This window comes from Meleagris gallopavo, chromosome 6 (assembly GCF_000146605.3).
Source record: "Meleagris gallopavo isolate NT-WF06-2002-E0010 breed Aviagen turkey brand Nicholas breeding stock chromosome 6, Turkey_5.1, whole genome shotgun sequence".
Taxonomy (NCBI): Eukaryota; Metazoa; Chordata; class Aves; order Galliformes; family Phasianidae; genus Meleagris; species Meleagris gallopavo.
In genome coordinates, this window is record NC_015016.2 from 4,075,600 (window position 1) to 4,091,554 (window position 15,955).

Sequence of the window (15,955 nt, forward strand, 5' to 3'; positions counted from 1 at the left end):
AAACTTCTTGAAGTATTGAGTTCACTTTTAAAACTTTTACTCACAGAGCAGCTGCTTGTCCAAGTGTGATGCTAATACTGGTAATGAATGAATGGTCCACTCTCTAATGTTTCAATACAACGTTTCTCTGTAGTAACTTGTATTTACTGAAACTCTTCTACATTTTTTTTTTTTCTTCGAATGCAACAGCTCTTTAATGCAGCACAAAGGTGTGTTCTGAGACACAATATCTATCACAGTGGGTATATCAGCCTGCCTGCAGCTCAGATGCAGAGTCAGATGTGTCATTGTGAGCACGCAGTGTTCAGCCTTCTGAAATCCTGGCTCGTTTTTTCCTGCCTTCTCAGCAGCAGGAAGTTTGACAAGACCTTCCAGCCAGTTTTTTGGGGCAGCAGCATTGAGAGAGAAGGGAGGGTTTGTTCAGAACAAACTCAGATCTCAACTTCTGTTCTTCAGTTAGCGGTTTGACCCAATAGGTGTCATTTCTGAGCTATTGTGGTGTTTTATTCTGGACAAGTTTGCTACCTGCATTTTGAAACATTTGGAGATGCTGATGCCATCTGCAAACTTCAAGGAGAGAGCTAGGTTGGAAAAAAAAGGAGGAAAAGGCAGCTGCAAACTCATTCCCTTCTCCCTTGGCTTTCCAGTCCTGGTAGGTGATGGGGCTCCAACATCTCTCAGCACTTCACTTCACTTCCAGCCCAGTTCCTCTGCAGTAGTTTCTGCTTCTGTTTCACAGTTGTATAGGAGTGGGCACACAGATTGTGTTCAGCGAAGTGAGGCATGAATGAAGGAAAAGTTCTTTATATTTCTTGGATCGGGGAGAATGTCTTGATCCTCACTCAACAAGGAAGAAGACAGAATTAGATGAAAGTTCATTCTGGGGACAGCAGCTGCCCCTGCTGCTTTCTGTGTTACAAGAATGAATCCAGAAAGGTCGAGTCCTTGAATTTCCACCTCACCCATCCCAACCACTACATAAGTAAGTCTTTCCCCATGCTGCTTTCTGATGCAGGATGCTGCCATCTCCAAGGTCATGTTGGAAAACTTATTTTGATGACCTGTTGTCACGTCTCCAACACTCTTCAAGGAGTCTGCTTCAGGGATGTTTTTTAAAATACACTTGGAAGTGCAGACGAAAGGAAAGGATCTTCTCTTCTATGAGAATGTGGTTCACTGGAATGAGGAAAACAGACCTGGTAGGGAATGTGTTCTTGAGATCTGAAGGAGTATCTCCTTCATCCAGCAGACACAGATGAGCAACTCTTTTTTCCTGCTTAACCTGCACTGATCACAGCAAGAAATTCCTAGTGTCTGATTCCATTGGCCACCATCAACATGTAGTGTGACAGATGAATTTAGAAAATAAATCTTTGCTGAGATGCTTGGTTTCTCTTTACCAGACTTTTCATCTAACCTCCTCCTTTGCTTCCCCAAGAGTCTTCTGCATCAAGAGAGATCAGTGAAAGAGTCAGATAGGTTAAGAACAGTAATGTATTACTATCAGCAGTCTAGTATAAATTTCTGTTTAAGAAATCAGTATGATAAATCTGTTCTTTTGGTCAGCTTCTTCTCTGAAGGGGTTGTTCTTTAAAACAAATGGCTCCGTATCTTTGTGCACAGGCTGTTTTCAAACAAATGATAGTGTTATGTCCTACTGCCCTTCCTGTTTCAGGAAATAAAGCAGGACAATTCTGAAAGTTTCTCATAGCAGGATTGTTTTCAGAAAGCATTTGCATGTTCATGGCCACTTACACTTCAACAGCAGACTCCCATATATATCTTTGTTTTTTTTTCCAAGTGCTGTCATAACCATTTTGGGTTTTGCATATGTACTTTTAGGATTCCACCTAGGAATTCACTTCTTTTACTTCATCATTTAATAAATCCGGCAAGAAAAATGGAAGCATGATGCAAGAGCTTTATCGACTTAATTCTAGATTCTCATGAAAGTCAACTTTACAATAATACCATGGGGCACAGCTCTTGTTTCAACAGATTGCCAGAGCAACAAGCAAGTTACACAGCAGTGATTGCCTCTTGAAGTTTGTGGGAAAGCCTGAAAACTCAGATGTTTTTGTGCCCACCATTAAGATAATCTTCTACTGTAACGGTAGCAATGTCTTATACTGTTCTCATCTGTTGATGGAAGAGAAGCTCCAGTTGTGTTTCATTCTACCACAGGATGGAAAGAGGGGAGAAAAAACCAACACACAGTTCATAGTCAGTGCTCTGCCTGCATAACCCCATCCTTGAGAGTGGTCTGATCCCAGGCCAACTAATCTAACCAGCACCTACTCGGATTCACTCTTTTCTCAAATGGCACACGGGCTTCAGATGATGCTCCAACAAGCTCTGAAAGGAAGCATCTGTTGTCTTAGCATCTCAGGCCCAACATGAGAACAAAACATGAAGTTGGCTAAGGTCCTGACTGTCATCTTGCACACTGAAAGAAGTAAGGTTGTGGGAAGTACTGATTCTTCTGCCTATTTCTGACTGAAGGAAGTGGGATTCTTTGGCTTATCATCCGTCCATCTATCTTGGTTATTTTGCTGTTGTTTAATTAATGCTGTCTTTTCTGAGGCAGTCATCTCAAGCAAAGTTAACTTGAAAAGTTGGGCTTCTGTCGTGCTACTGAGATCTGGCTGAGCCTCTTGTTGCTGCAGTGAGAATGGACAAATATACCCACTGGTAGACCTTAAAGCTGAAAAAGTTACAGTAAATACAGGTGCTTTCTTATTATCATCTCTTTAATTACAGCATGGGTTTTACCAGTCCAGTCTCCTAAAAATCATAAATACCAATATACTAACCAATCATTACAGCAACTACAGTGCAAGATCCTGTTTTTATTTTTTTTACCCTGATTTCTTGAATACTTTGAACTTTGGTTTAAAATGTTTGAGTGCTACATTTACTGCTTCAGACCTTTGTTCTACCCTTTAAAAGCCATTACCCTTACAGTGATTTTTTTTTCTTTTTCCCCAGGGTGACCAGATGCAGGTCATGCCTATACCAAGTGTATGTATTTTTATCCCTTTTTCTTTTAATAATTTTCATAACCTTTGCTTTGAGTCATCTTATGTTGCAGTCTAACAGGTCTGTTTTGTGTTGCATGTTAACAGAAGGATTTTGTGTTCTGTCTGCTATGTTGTATACTCAGAGATGAACTGAACCACACGTGTACACAGACTAAAAGAAGGGTTTGGGTTTTCTATGGCTTTCAGCTTGCATCTCAGCTAAACTTGTTTCTGGATTTCTATCCTTTTGAAAATGCATGAAGTAGTCTGAGAGTTGAGGTTGCTTACTTTGATAGTGACAAAAAGTGGCTCGTTGTCACTAATTGGAACACAGCTACAAAAACCTTTCCCTTATTTTTCCATGTGTGCCAAAACATGGGAACAACACACTTTGTGTTGAAGCAAGCCATTTTAGGGAAGCAGAGTTCTGTGCCTGTAGCTGCATTACTCTGCTTGTTGGAGATGATGCTCTCATTATCAGCTCTTGTTTTATGACCCTTAGTATTCCTGCTTATCTTCCCTAGATTAAATGTGGAATGCTATTAGGCATTTGAATTATTTTTCAAACCTAAATAAAAGAAAAAAGTCCTTCAAACTCAAGCTTTTAATTTAATGAGATGTGACCATTTTTGGTCAAAAAAGCTGTTCTTTTTCGACTTGTTTTTATGAAGACATAGGCTTTTTAAAAGCTGGACGTACTTCTTTGAGCTCCTCTGCTGTTTATAAGGCTTTATTATTGTAGAGCTTTCCAGGAAATAGCACACCAGTGCTGGTTTGTAGAGCTGTTGACACAGTGCTCCTTCTGAAGCTCCTTGGTAGCCCTAAAGAGCTGAATATTCCCCAACATACTATTTTTTTCCCCTCTTTTCCTTTCTTCTCATGTAGCCCAACATTACAAGGGCTCCTGTAAGAGCCCTCAGTGCTGCAGGTCAGGAGATAGCGAAAACTGCAGCACGCTTCCCTCCATCTCAGGCTTTGTAAAAGCTGTTAAAAACCACTCTTTATTCCTCACTTCCTATTTTTAAAGCCAGGTAGGACGGAGCCCTGGGCAGCCTGATCTAGTGGTTGGCAACCCTGCCCATAGTTGGTGTGTTGGAGCTCAGTGATCTTTAAGTCCTTTCCAACGTAAACTGTTCTATGATTCCATCTTACATGGCTGATGCCTGTGTGTATATATACATACACACATAATTTCTGTATGTGCAAGCTGGAAATAAAAAGCTTCAGATCTATGAAAATACCAATTTCCGAATGAAAATACCAATTGCTAAAGTCCTCTTCCTTTCCATGCTCGCCGTGTGCTGCTCAGTCATGGTTGCTGTTGTCCTGGCAGCCATTTGAATGTACAACTTGTTCTGGCTGTGCTCTGAACTACAATTAAGTGTTACCCAAGAGTGGGTGTCAGTGTTAATGAAAGATGATCTCAAGAAGAAAGTTTTTTAAACTACAGATGAGTACAGCCTTGTCAGATGCAGTCATGAAATTAGAAGCTGTGCTAGAGCTCCATCTTGGTGATGGCAAAGCAGTGCTTTGCTAGGCATGGGGAGTGGTAGGAAAATCAGAGATTCATGAGGTTTCTGTTTTCTTTCTTTTGTTGCTTAGGGCCTGTTTAGCCTAGAGAAGACAAGACAGAGGGGGGATCTTATGCCTGTAAAGATCTAAAGGACAGGAGACAAGTGGCTGGGACTGGGCTCTTTTTGGTGATGCCCAGTGACAGGACAAGGGCCAATGGGCACAAACTGGAACACAGAAAAATCTACACAAACATGAGGAAGGAGTTCTTTACTTTGAGAGTGACAGAGCCCTGGATCAGGCTGCCCAGAGAGGTGATGGATTCTCCTCTGGAAAGATTCAAAACTCACCTGACTGCTTTCTGTGCAACCTGCTTTAGGGAACTGCTGTAGCAGGGGATTGGACTACATGATCTCCAGAAATCCCTTCCAACCCCTGCAATTCTATGATTGTAGTTCAAGTGCAGAACTGTATTCCTAGCACTTTAAGGCAGCAAAATGAACTTATCTTCTCTGTCATGGCATGTGATTCTCAGGGTGCGGGTTACCATGTATGATCAGTCCTCTTCTCCTGTGCCATCTGATGCCCCTTCTGCGGCAGGTCCTGCCCACTGCCAAGGGAGCAGTGCCCGCAGGTGGCTGTATGACATTTATGGCCCTACATCAGGCTGTTTCTTCCTGTCGCTCCAGGCCAGCACGCAGCTCTGCGTCACCTTCTAAATACAGACCCAAGTGTGCCGTGTATAGAATCCTGGAATCACAGCATGGTTTGGGTAGAAAGAGATCTTAAAGCTCATCCAGTTTCAGCCCTTGCCGTGGGCAAACTGCCTCCTACCAGTTCAGGCTGCACAGGGCCCCATCCAGCCTGTCCCTGAGCACCTCCAGGGATGGAGCACCCACAGCTCTCTGGGCAGCAGTGCCAGTGCCTCACTGCCCTCCAAGTAAAGAGTTGTTTCCTAACATCCAACCTGGATCTCTGCTCTTGTAGTTTAAAGTCATTTCCCCTTGTCCTATCGCTGTTAAACCTCTCTATGAGTAATGTAAGGCCACAGTGAGGTTTCCCCAGAGCCTTCTCTTCTCCAAGCTGACCACCCCCAGCTCCCTCAGCCTTCCTGCACAGCAGGGGCACTTCAGCCCTCTGAGCATCTCCATGATCTCCTCTGGATGTGCTCCCACAGTTCCAGTCCCTCCTGTGCTGAGGGCCCAGACTTGGGCACAGCACTCCATGTGGGGCCCTTAAGGGCAGAGCAGAATGGGACAGTCCCCTCCCTCTCCATGCTGCTGCCCTCTGTTGTCGCAGCCTGGGATGCTGTTGTCATATCTGTACTCATACTGTACTCGTATCTAGGATTTCCTCAATATTAAAAGGCCAAAATTAAAGCAGTCCTTTTTGCTGATCTTGCAGGGGCTGTTTGTCCCAAGTGCTGGAGCCCAGAGATTAGCTCAGAGATGCTCGTCACTCTCTAATTAAGACCCATTAAGGCAGAAATTCTCGGTGCTCTGCTACACGAGGACATGGATGAGAAATGGCCTGTTTGAGTTGTATGTATTATAAATACCAGCAGAAAATCTTCTAGACAGAGAGCGAGGTTGGTTGCAATTAAATTGGACATTTACTTTTTATAGGGCGCATCGCAAACGTAATCACTTCAAGTGTTTGCAGAATTCCTCAGTGGCTCAGAAAAGAACGCAGCCCACTCTCAACTCATTAAACTTTCATATTGAAGCCCCAGTCAGAATACAAGGTTTTCTGTAGCTTTATCATGTGTGTTTAAAGTCAGGCAATCTGCTGGGGGTCACCTGTTTGAGAACTGACTTTGTTTTATGGACACGTGTACAGCATCAGTGCAGGATATCTTCTGCTGAAATCAGTTTTCTGACTATTAATTGCACTTACCTAAAAAAGAATTAATTAGGTATGAATTTTCATTTAGCTGTTGATAGGTGCTCATCAGGAAGCATTCAGGTTCAAGTTGCTTTCTTCAGAAAACAAAAACAACATGACTTAGGCTTTTTTTTAAGGTGGATCTTGTTTCTGTTTGTATGTAGTGTTCTGGAACTATTTCCAGATAAAGGTATAAGCTAAAGAGCTGCATAATTGATTTCTTTTTGGGGGGAAGGAGGGGAAAGTACTGGAAAATGATGAGTTTTCTGGGGTGAATTAAATACAAACCTGGGAAAAAGCCAATAGCAGCTGACATACGGATGAAATGGGAATTCAGTGGAGCAGACTTATAGATCTGTTCAGTGTAGCTCAGGATCCCTGTGCTTTCCTGGATTTATCTCAGCTTTGTTTGGAAGGAGATACAATAAAAGTATCAAAATCAGCCCCATAGTAACTTAGCATTTTCATTCTTTTGACTGAGAAAACAGGTGGAAGCATAAAGCAATGCTCGTGCACCTGGTTAAATACATTACAAGTATCCTTTAGCATTTTGCCTCTATTTAAAATCCCTGAACAAAGGAGTGGGACTGGAAGGAGCCTTCAGAATCCATGCAGAAGTGAAAGCTTAGTGCTGGGATATCTGTGTTCCACTTGCATTTTGATAACTTCTTGTTTTAAGCTTTTCCAAAAGAAAGCTTATGAGCTGCCTGTGACAACACAGTATTCTCTCCCATCTCTTGGCAGCTGGGTTTGAATGGGAAGATGTTAGCTTCTGTTGGAACATTCTGTGCCCAACTGCTGGGAGAACCTGTTAGCTACAGAGTGCAACCAGAACTGAACTGGAGGGAGCCTGAACAGCAAACTGATGCTCTGTGCTTAGGCTAGGCAACGTTTTCAGTACCCAAAGGATTAATTCTGCTTTCTGTGGGAAGTGTGGGCCTGCAGAGAAGAAAGGTTCTGTTTGCTTTATATAACAAATTTTTTGAAAGGTTTGTGTTGAGCAGCTGTTCTGACTTCAGCCAGGAGCCCTGTTTTTCTGCTCCCCTCCTCTCCTTTCAATAGGCAGTATACAATTTCCATGGGACTTAAAGAGTTCAGCCGTCATTTCTCTGCAAGGTCAGTTGGCTGATCAGCCGTGAGACCTGCCTGGAACGCAGGAATCCCAAACACCAACAAGTTTAAAAGCTTTAACTTGTATACAATTTATTTCTCGTTGGCATTGAAGCCCAAGCTGGGACTTCCAGTACTGAGATACTGCAGATTGTTTTTCTACTGAATTCCATGGAGGACTGTAGTATCTTGGAGAAGATTGTGTAGTAAATGTGAGTTGCTGTTTGCTGCAGTTAAATACTCTTAGTAGACTTAAATATTTTTAAAGCCCACGTGTTAAAAAGAATTATCAAAGACAACTGTTCACTGTAAACTGGGATGAAAATCTGGTAGTTTCAACTCCTCTTGGTTGCCTCCCCACCAGTGAGGAAATTAAAGTTTGATGTGGAACAACGCCAGTTCCTGCATAAAAGCTTTTTTACTCTGGAAAACGTGGGAATTTTTTTTAGACCAGGAATTTTCAACAGCAAAACAAATGGATTGATATCCTACATACAAATCCCTTAAGTTCCTAAAGCCCCAACGATGTCATCTTTGCTGCAGAACCAGCAGATGTACTGCGGTCTCACGGCTTGCAGTCCCTGCAGCTTCAGAGCAGTTTCCACATCCCTGGTAGATCAGGCAGTGAACGTGTTTTGGAAGTTGAAAGCAACGGAGATGCAGGATTTGAAAGAGGAAGATGTGTTTCTTTTATTCATATGTGCAAACAGGTGCTTCTGAAAACAGGAGCAGATGGAATTCAAAGCCTGAGCGCATAGGAAGGCCGACCTGCCAGGGAATTCAGGCTCTATGAGGCAAAGGTGCATGTCTTCATAGCCCTTGGTGTATGTGCATCCTTTTTCTGATGGCAGGTGAACTGGATTCCAGATAAAGAGCAAAGATAACTGTGAAGTTAGTGTTCACATTTTTCATGTACGTGTTTCTATATGAAAGTCTATTTCCATATATTTTCCATATTAAGTTCACTCGAAAAGTCACGCTAAATAGTAGGAGTCTTAAGAGTAGAAATGGAGCTATTTTGTCTTAAATATATTTATATGCTTAAGATATTTTGAGATGTCTTTACATTTTTTACTTCTTCGAAGACAGGCAAGAAACGTGCATCAGTGAATTCTGAAGATGATTTGTCTTTATATAGGTGTGATTTTGATAAGCTCTAATTTGCTTTAGGTTGTAAGCCTGTATCCTTATTATGAAAACTGTAGGTGGAGTGCCTTTTAGATTCTGAATTAGCAATGAAGAACCTACATCCCATAAAACTGGCCCTAGTCTTCTGTGCTTGTCTCCTGCCAAGCAAAGAGCTCAAGCAGTTGTGCAAGCAATGTATGTGTAGGACTTTATCACCTAAAAAGAACATCCAGTAAATTTTGGTCCCATTACATTCTTGTGATGCATGCCTACTTTAGAGGCGTTACGCAGCAGTGGTTTCTTCTTAAAGGCCACTGTTAATATGTGCTGAGAGAAAATATATTAAGACTAAGTGGCTTGTAAGCAAGGCAGCTTCTGTTTCACCAACTCGAGAAGCTGTTGTTGATGTTCATCGTAAGGAGCTCAGTCAGTTTCAGTGAGGCCTCCTAAAAATTGCCCAATCATTTACACTTTAGCTAAAGACACTTCTGTTTACATCCAGGATCTCATTTGTTAGTTACTTCATTTAAACAAAAAGTAGCTAGGCATCACTGGCCAGCATCTTTCAACTGGACATGGCATCTGGAATAAATCAGCGATGAGGGGAGAGCAGTTCTTGCTGCTGGGATGTGTGCAGTAGTATCTTACTCACTGCTGTCACTGCTCTGTGCCAAGTGGTGACCTCAGATCTCCAAAAGCACCTCTACAAAAGGTAGTTGTATCCAAAAACCACAAAGAAAGGATGGATGCATCCTTACCAGAACAGCAGCACCCAAACAGAAGAGTTAGAGAGATGGCAGGAGAGTGAAGTGAGTTCTGTATCAACTGATTTCACTTCCTCTCAGTCTTGAGCTTTTGCTTATTGATATTTTTCCTTAAAACTAGTTCTTTTCCTCCATCAAAAAGACCTCTTTAAGCCAGAAATGTTTCAGCTTCAAGAGGAAGAGCTCCATTTCTGTTCTTTCAGAAAATAATCAGTCTAGAATAATGTAACTGTTGCAGGTTGGGATGTTAAACTGGGAGTTGAGCAATCAGAAAGCCATGTGACCACGTTGCTTTTCTTAAAAAATAAAAAAATCAGTTCGTTCTTTGAGTAATTGGTGCCATTATTGTAAGGGCAGCATATGCTGAATAGCCTGGTTTAAGAGAACTCTCTTTACTCCAGGTTTAATGCCTTGATTCTCAGTGCAATCCATGAGAAAGCTGTCAGCACCTTTGCAAGTGGTAAAAATGAGAGTGGGGACGTGTTCTGGAGGACAAAATTATCTTCCTTCAGGACCAGTTTCTCCATTTTGGTGTCTTTGTGGCCAACAGAATTTGTGTAAATGTCCATCTACTGATGTGGCCAGAAATAGTATTGAAGGAGCAGGATAACAGCAGCGACTAAAACTGAGGCGTTAGAAAGAGGGCCACTGGGAGAAGATGTCAGTGCATCAGATGTCCCACTTCTCACTACTGTTTTTAATCAGTGATGGTGTTTTGCCATTTTCATTTTGAGCGCTTTGGAGGTCGTTCTAAATGAGTCTTTCATTTTAGAAAACAGAATAAGCTGTATGGGCATTGCATGAGCCATTGATTTCCATATGTGTCCCTGCAACAAGCCCAGACAAACATTCAACTTTGAGTGGTGCATTCTGCTTCTCAGTTAAGTGACTACTGGCACAGTAATGTTGGTAAAATAGTGTCTCTTCTGTAGAGATTTTACATTTTCTTGTTGTTTTCTTTTTTTAGCCACCAGCTAAATACCTCCTGCCAGAACTGACAGCATCAGACTATGGGAAGAAGTGTGTGGTCATTGATTTAGATGAAACTTTAGTGCACAGTTCATTTAAGGTGAGTACATCTGAAAGTGATCTCTTGCACCTCGCCTCTGCCAGTGAATGCTGTGGGAGCTGCTAAGCCGCTTCATGTGTTAACTGGTCTTGCAGGCTCTCCCAGGACACCTGGTAGTTCTCGTTGTTCCTTCAGCAATTATTCATCCTAATGTAGCTTTGAGTACCATAGACACCACTGGTTTTTGATTCTGAGTCTGAAACAAATCCTTGAAATGTTGCTGGTTTCATGGCTTTAGCCTGTAACTATTCCAACCAGGAGCAATGTTGAACAGGTACAGAATTTGTTGCTCTGAAATTTGGGTTCACTTTTGATGTTTAAATGATGCCATATTCTTGGAGAATGGAAATTCAACCCAGCTGTATGCTGGGTAGATGGAATAGATTTGGGGCATCAGCTGTCACTGTGTTCCACTGCTGGAGAATATTGCTTCATGTGTAGTGGGAAAGCAAATAGCAATCTGCTGTCCTGATCTCAGAAGAGTTTTCAAGTATTCAGCTCTCACAGCAGGAGAGCAAATAGCATTTAGCTGTTGCTGATGAGTCAGTCATTTCGTGAAGCAACTTCTATAACCCCTCAGAATTCAGCATGTGGTGGAAGTAGTGGTATTTTTCTATTGTTTAAATAGGTCCAAAGTTAGAATCGGAGAACTCAGTGATGCAAATAACCTAAATTGACTCTGTAATAAATTGAACTGTAATATTTCTGATCAGCAAACGTCAGACATCAATAAAACTGTAGGTTTATACTTCAGTACTGGAGAATTTTTAAGACTCCTTACTAATAGCAGTGTCGAGTTAGCACTAACTTTGCAGTTGTTCAGTTTTGGTTACACTCCAGTTTTCACTGCGAGCATAAATTCAACATTTTAATCCTGCAATATCAAGTTGCCAGCATTTAAATATGCAAACCATAATTCATGTTGTGGTTAGAATTTGGCAACACTCTGTCTTTGTTGACTTAAAGAAGACCTTATATGGAGATACTAGAACAAATATTCCTGTGCCTCCAACTGAAACTAAGATTTTTCTCTTTCTTTATTATGCCTAATGGTACACAACGATTTGTGGTGGTGTACTGGAACCTCTTAACCTCGGTGCCAGATCCTGTCTTCTGTACCCAGACTGAAGTTGTGCTTGGGAATTGTTCAGCTGAAAGAGGAAGGGAGGGACCATGCCTTCTTCATTAAGTGAGAGTCAAAAATAGGCATGGAAAGCTGAATGTAAAAGTCTAAATTTACATAATGCTAAGCCTAATAATTATTTTTACTTGAAATGCAAAATTTAAATTTGTTTTTTGGATGCTGTGGATAACTTGGTGCTTTGTTTTTTTTCCGGTTCTCAAAAGCAAATGAGGTTCCATTCAGGCAGTTAACATATAATTTTTAACCATTTTAAAGAAATACATGTTTAATGATTGACACACTGTAAATCTTTCAAGGGGAATGGTTTTAATCTGAGACAGGGGAGGTTTAGGTTAGATATTAGGAGGAAGTTTTTCATACAAAGGGTGGTGTCACACTGGAACAGGTTGCCCAAGGAGGTTGTTGATGCCCCATCCCTGCAGGCATTCAAGGCCAGGCTGGATGTGGCTCTGGGCAGCCTGGTCTGCTGGTTGGTGACCCTGCACATAGCAGGGGAGTTGAAACCAGATGATCACTGTGGTCCTTTTCAACCCAGGCCATTCTATGATTTTGTGATCTTTTTGTGTAGGGTCGAGAGTGCTCGCTCAGTGGGGTCATCTTCAAAAGTCATTGTCCCATTTCTTCAAAGGATATTTAATGAATATTAAATATTTAGGTAAAATCCTAAAGAAGATCCTTTAGTAAAAGTAAAATCCTAAGAAGATTGTTCTGCATGGTCTTGAACACTGCTCAGTGAATATCCTGAGCTGGAAGGGATCCATAAGCATTCTCATGTGCAACTTGTAGCTCCACACAGGACCACCCAAAAGAGAAAAGTAAACATTGGAGGAAGCTGCTGTAGTTGTTGAGTGTCTGTCAGTCTGTCCAGTGCATGGTTTGGGTTTGCTTTCATAAAGCATCTGAAAGAAGGTCACTGTGGCCATCAGAAATCCAATGGGTTGCCAGAAGACTGGGGGGTTTAACAGCTGTATGTGCATTGCTGTACCCAGATGATTATGCTACTTCTCTGGTTTCTTTCAGATGTTGTTTTCACTGAAACGTGTGCTTTACCCAGGTCCCCACTTAAAAGCTATAAGAGCATACCTAAAATTGTGATTTTTGAGTACAAAAGGCTTTATTTAAAACACGCAGTGTTGTAGAATTCATAATTCTGTTATGAAATAGGCTTCATATTTCAAATGCAGATAATTGTGTTGGATTTTTTTTAACACAGCCAGAGATTGCAGGGTATTTAAAGTACTCTTTTATGAAAGCAGCAACATCTGAAGAAGGGTAATTCTCATCTTTTTATGCTTCTGCATACTTGTGAAGCTTCAGGAGAAGGTATTAGTCTTTTATGTTAAATGCATACTAAAGGAAAAAGTTTGAGGTGCTTTGGCAAGAGTAAAAAAGGAATAGATAGACATTATAGTTATCATTCCCATCATAAAACAATAATAGAAGTAAAAATCATAAATTATTAAATCAAGAAGATGTAAATATTGTCTTGTGTGAAATAAATTAAACCACATGCAAGTCTGGAATGTGGTCATATTCAAAACTGGCTGTGAAACTTTTCTGCTTTTTTTTTTTTTCTTTTCTTTTTTTAGAACATTTTAAAAACTTTGAAGTTTTTCATTAAGCAGAGAACAGTTTTAAAAAGTTCTTATTGGAAATGCTTTGTCTTCTTTCTCAGTCTCTCTGCGGTTCCCTCTTGGCATGTAAATGCTTCATGTGTGCAACCCCAGAAGCCTTTAGCCAGCAAGCTCTGCAGACATTGCTCCTGCCTTCCCATCGTGATGAAGCACAGAACCCCAGTCCACAGAACTCCCTTCCTTATTGCCTGTGCCAACACCACAGCTATGTGGTACCTCAAATACAAGTGGGGGAAGCACGTAGCTAGTTTAGAGTAGTTTGGTCTTAGTATTGCAGAGTCCTGAGGGTGAGTTTTGTTGGTTAGCAAGAACTAAGTTGTCTAAACATAATGTGGTTTTCTCTGACATCTGGTTGCTGCTGGTCCTGTTGGTAAGAAAGGTCAATTATAGCTGTGTTTTTTTTATCAGTGGGCTTCAAAACCTTGCAACTTGCAGTGACGTATTCTTTCTCTGCTGCTACAGAATGCTTGTCTTGCTGCAGGGAGTCATGCATATAAAAATGATACAAGTGTGTGCACGTCTCTTCAAAGTGTGCTCAGAGCTGGCAACCACTTGAGAACTGAGTGGCTGAGTCTTACTGGAAGTTCATTTGGGTTTCTTTCAAGGTGAAGCTTCGGAACATTTGTGTACCTGTTCTCTTTGCTTTTGGAGAGGCTGCAGAGCAGTATAGAATCACAGAATCATTAAGGTTGGAAAAGACCTCTAAGATCCCCAGTTCCAACCATCATCCCACCCTCACCATTCCCCCTGACCACATCCCTCAGTGCCACATCTCCATGGTTCTGGAGCACCTCCAGGGATGGTGACCCCACCACCTCCCTGGGCAGCCTGTGCCACTGCATCACCACTCTTTCTGAGATGAATTTTTTCCTAATATCCAACCTGAGTTTCCCTGGCACAACTTAAGGTCATCACTTCTTGTCCTTCTGTGGCATAGGAACTTCATGCAGGAAACAGCTGGAGCCTCCCCTGTGTCAGAAGCAGAGAGGTTGGTATCTAGATGTTTGCTTGTTAGAAGCCAAGGAAAAATGTAGATTGGGTCTTCAGGAATTTGAAGCTCTCTTTAGCTCCTCTTGGCACACCAGTCATCAGCAGGACTGGGCTCTCCAGCTCTGGCTGCTGCAGAGGTTTGGTTGTTGATAGTGGTTTATCAGTAGGGGTCCTGTGTGGAGCCAGCAGTTGGACTCAGTGATCCCTACAGGTCCCATCCAACTCGGGATATTCTATGATGTTCTGTCTGATGCAGCACTAGCAGAAGTCAGAGCAGACCAGCCTTACTGGCAGTGTGCTACGTATAAATTCTTATGGCTGTCATTTAACAATGGAATGAGAGTCTCCTTTTTGCAGTGAAAGGCATCAAGGTTATGTTTGAGGTTAATGCTGCAGGATTCCCTTCCGTTTTTCTTTGAGCATCCTTTAAGACTCACTAGTGTGTGTTTGTAGCTTTTTTCCTCAGCTGCTTCTTTGGCACTCCTCAGCGAGTCTGCAGAGGCTCTTTTGAGATTCCCCAGTTCTTCAGGGCCACTCTCATTTGTGCTACTCAAACCTTGATCCAGAAAACCAGGAGGGAAGGCGTGAAGGAGCTGAGTGAGGCTGTTCTGCAGCGTAAGCTCAGCAGTGCCTTTCTAGCTCCCAGCCCCACTGCTCCCAGCGTTTGTTTCAGGCTGTTACCATGAAGCAAGCTGTTAATCAGCCCAATTAAACAGGGCTCAGCATCTTGCTTGCTCCTGCAGCTGTTTCCAGGCTGTGGGTTACAAACTTCAGCTGGATGCGTTTACACGATATTTTTTTATCGCAAGCATAATGCATGAGCCATACCAAAAGTTGCTACCCATTTGACATCCATTTATACTAGTACATATTATTAGCTGTGTGTTCCCCAGTTACCACCACTGTCTAGCCAACGTTAGACTCTGTGCTCTTAAACTAAGAGGACATATTTCTGCTTTCTGAAGTCATTTTTCCTAGGCTTTAAGAAGTGAGTTGTATCCAGCAGGTTAGAAAAATGGATTCAAGGACATGGATAGGGTGTGCCTGCTCTTCCCTTCAGGTTTGAAATGCTGTTTTGCATGATTAATTCGATGAGCATAGCACGTTTTTCAGGTATCACATCTTAAGAATCACTTAACTGTATGACTGAAGTCTTTCCTTGCTATGGCTCCTGATTCAAATGAAATCACGTAGGTTTCACTTTTACCACTGCCTTTATTTTAAATGAATTACTAATTGATGACCTAGAATATGTGGGATTTCAAATAACAGAATTTCTCTGTGATCATCCACACAGACTTGATGAATGAGTTACCCAAAGAGGTATTTATCCCAGTGAACATGCTCAGCAGTAGTGGGGATTGCTTGAGCAGTGAAGCTTATGGCACTGTATGAAGCTCAAAAATGGAAGAGACTTTGGGAGCATGGGATCTGATGAACACAGCTGTGTACAGTTTGGATTTCTGTGGGTGCTGGACCCACACACAGGGTAGATCAGTGTAGCCAGTAATGCTTACAAACTTATTCCTGAGAATTAAGTATACTTTTATGCCTCTGACATTTTCCCTCTGGTGATATTATTTTTAAAGTTGATTGATTTCCTTGTCGTCCTTTCCAGCCAATTAGCAATGCTGATTTCATCGTTCCCGTTGAAATCGATGGAACCATACATCAGGTAAGCACCGTTGATCACTTCATGT

General features: G+C 41.8%; 1 protein-coding gene across 3 annotated transcripts in view; it reads left to right on the plus strand.

Moving 5' to 3' along the window:
• CTDSPL (CTD small phosphatase like) overlaps positions 1 to 15,955 on the plus strand; it is a 71,848-nt gene that overhangs the window by 41,716 nt on the left and 14,177 nt on the right. For 2 of the 3 annotated variants that reach the window (XM_003206925.3, XM_019616218.2), the window contains exons 3-5: positions 2,989 to 3,021; positions 10,386 to 10,487; positions 15,874 to 15,930. In XM_003206925.3, coding sequence (XP_003206973.1) covers positions 2,989 to 3,021; positions 10,386 to 10,487; positions 15,874 to 15,930 — 192 coding nt within the window. The remainder of the gene's footprint in view (positions 1 to 2,988; positions 3,022 to 10,385; positions 10,488 to 15,873; positions 15,931 to 15,955) is intronic. The other variant, XM_003206926.3, reaches the window with a different exon arrangement.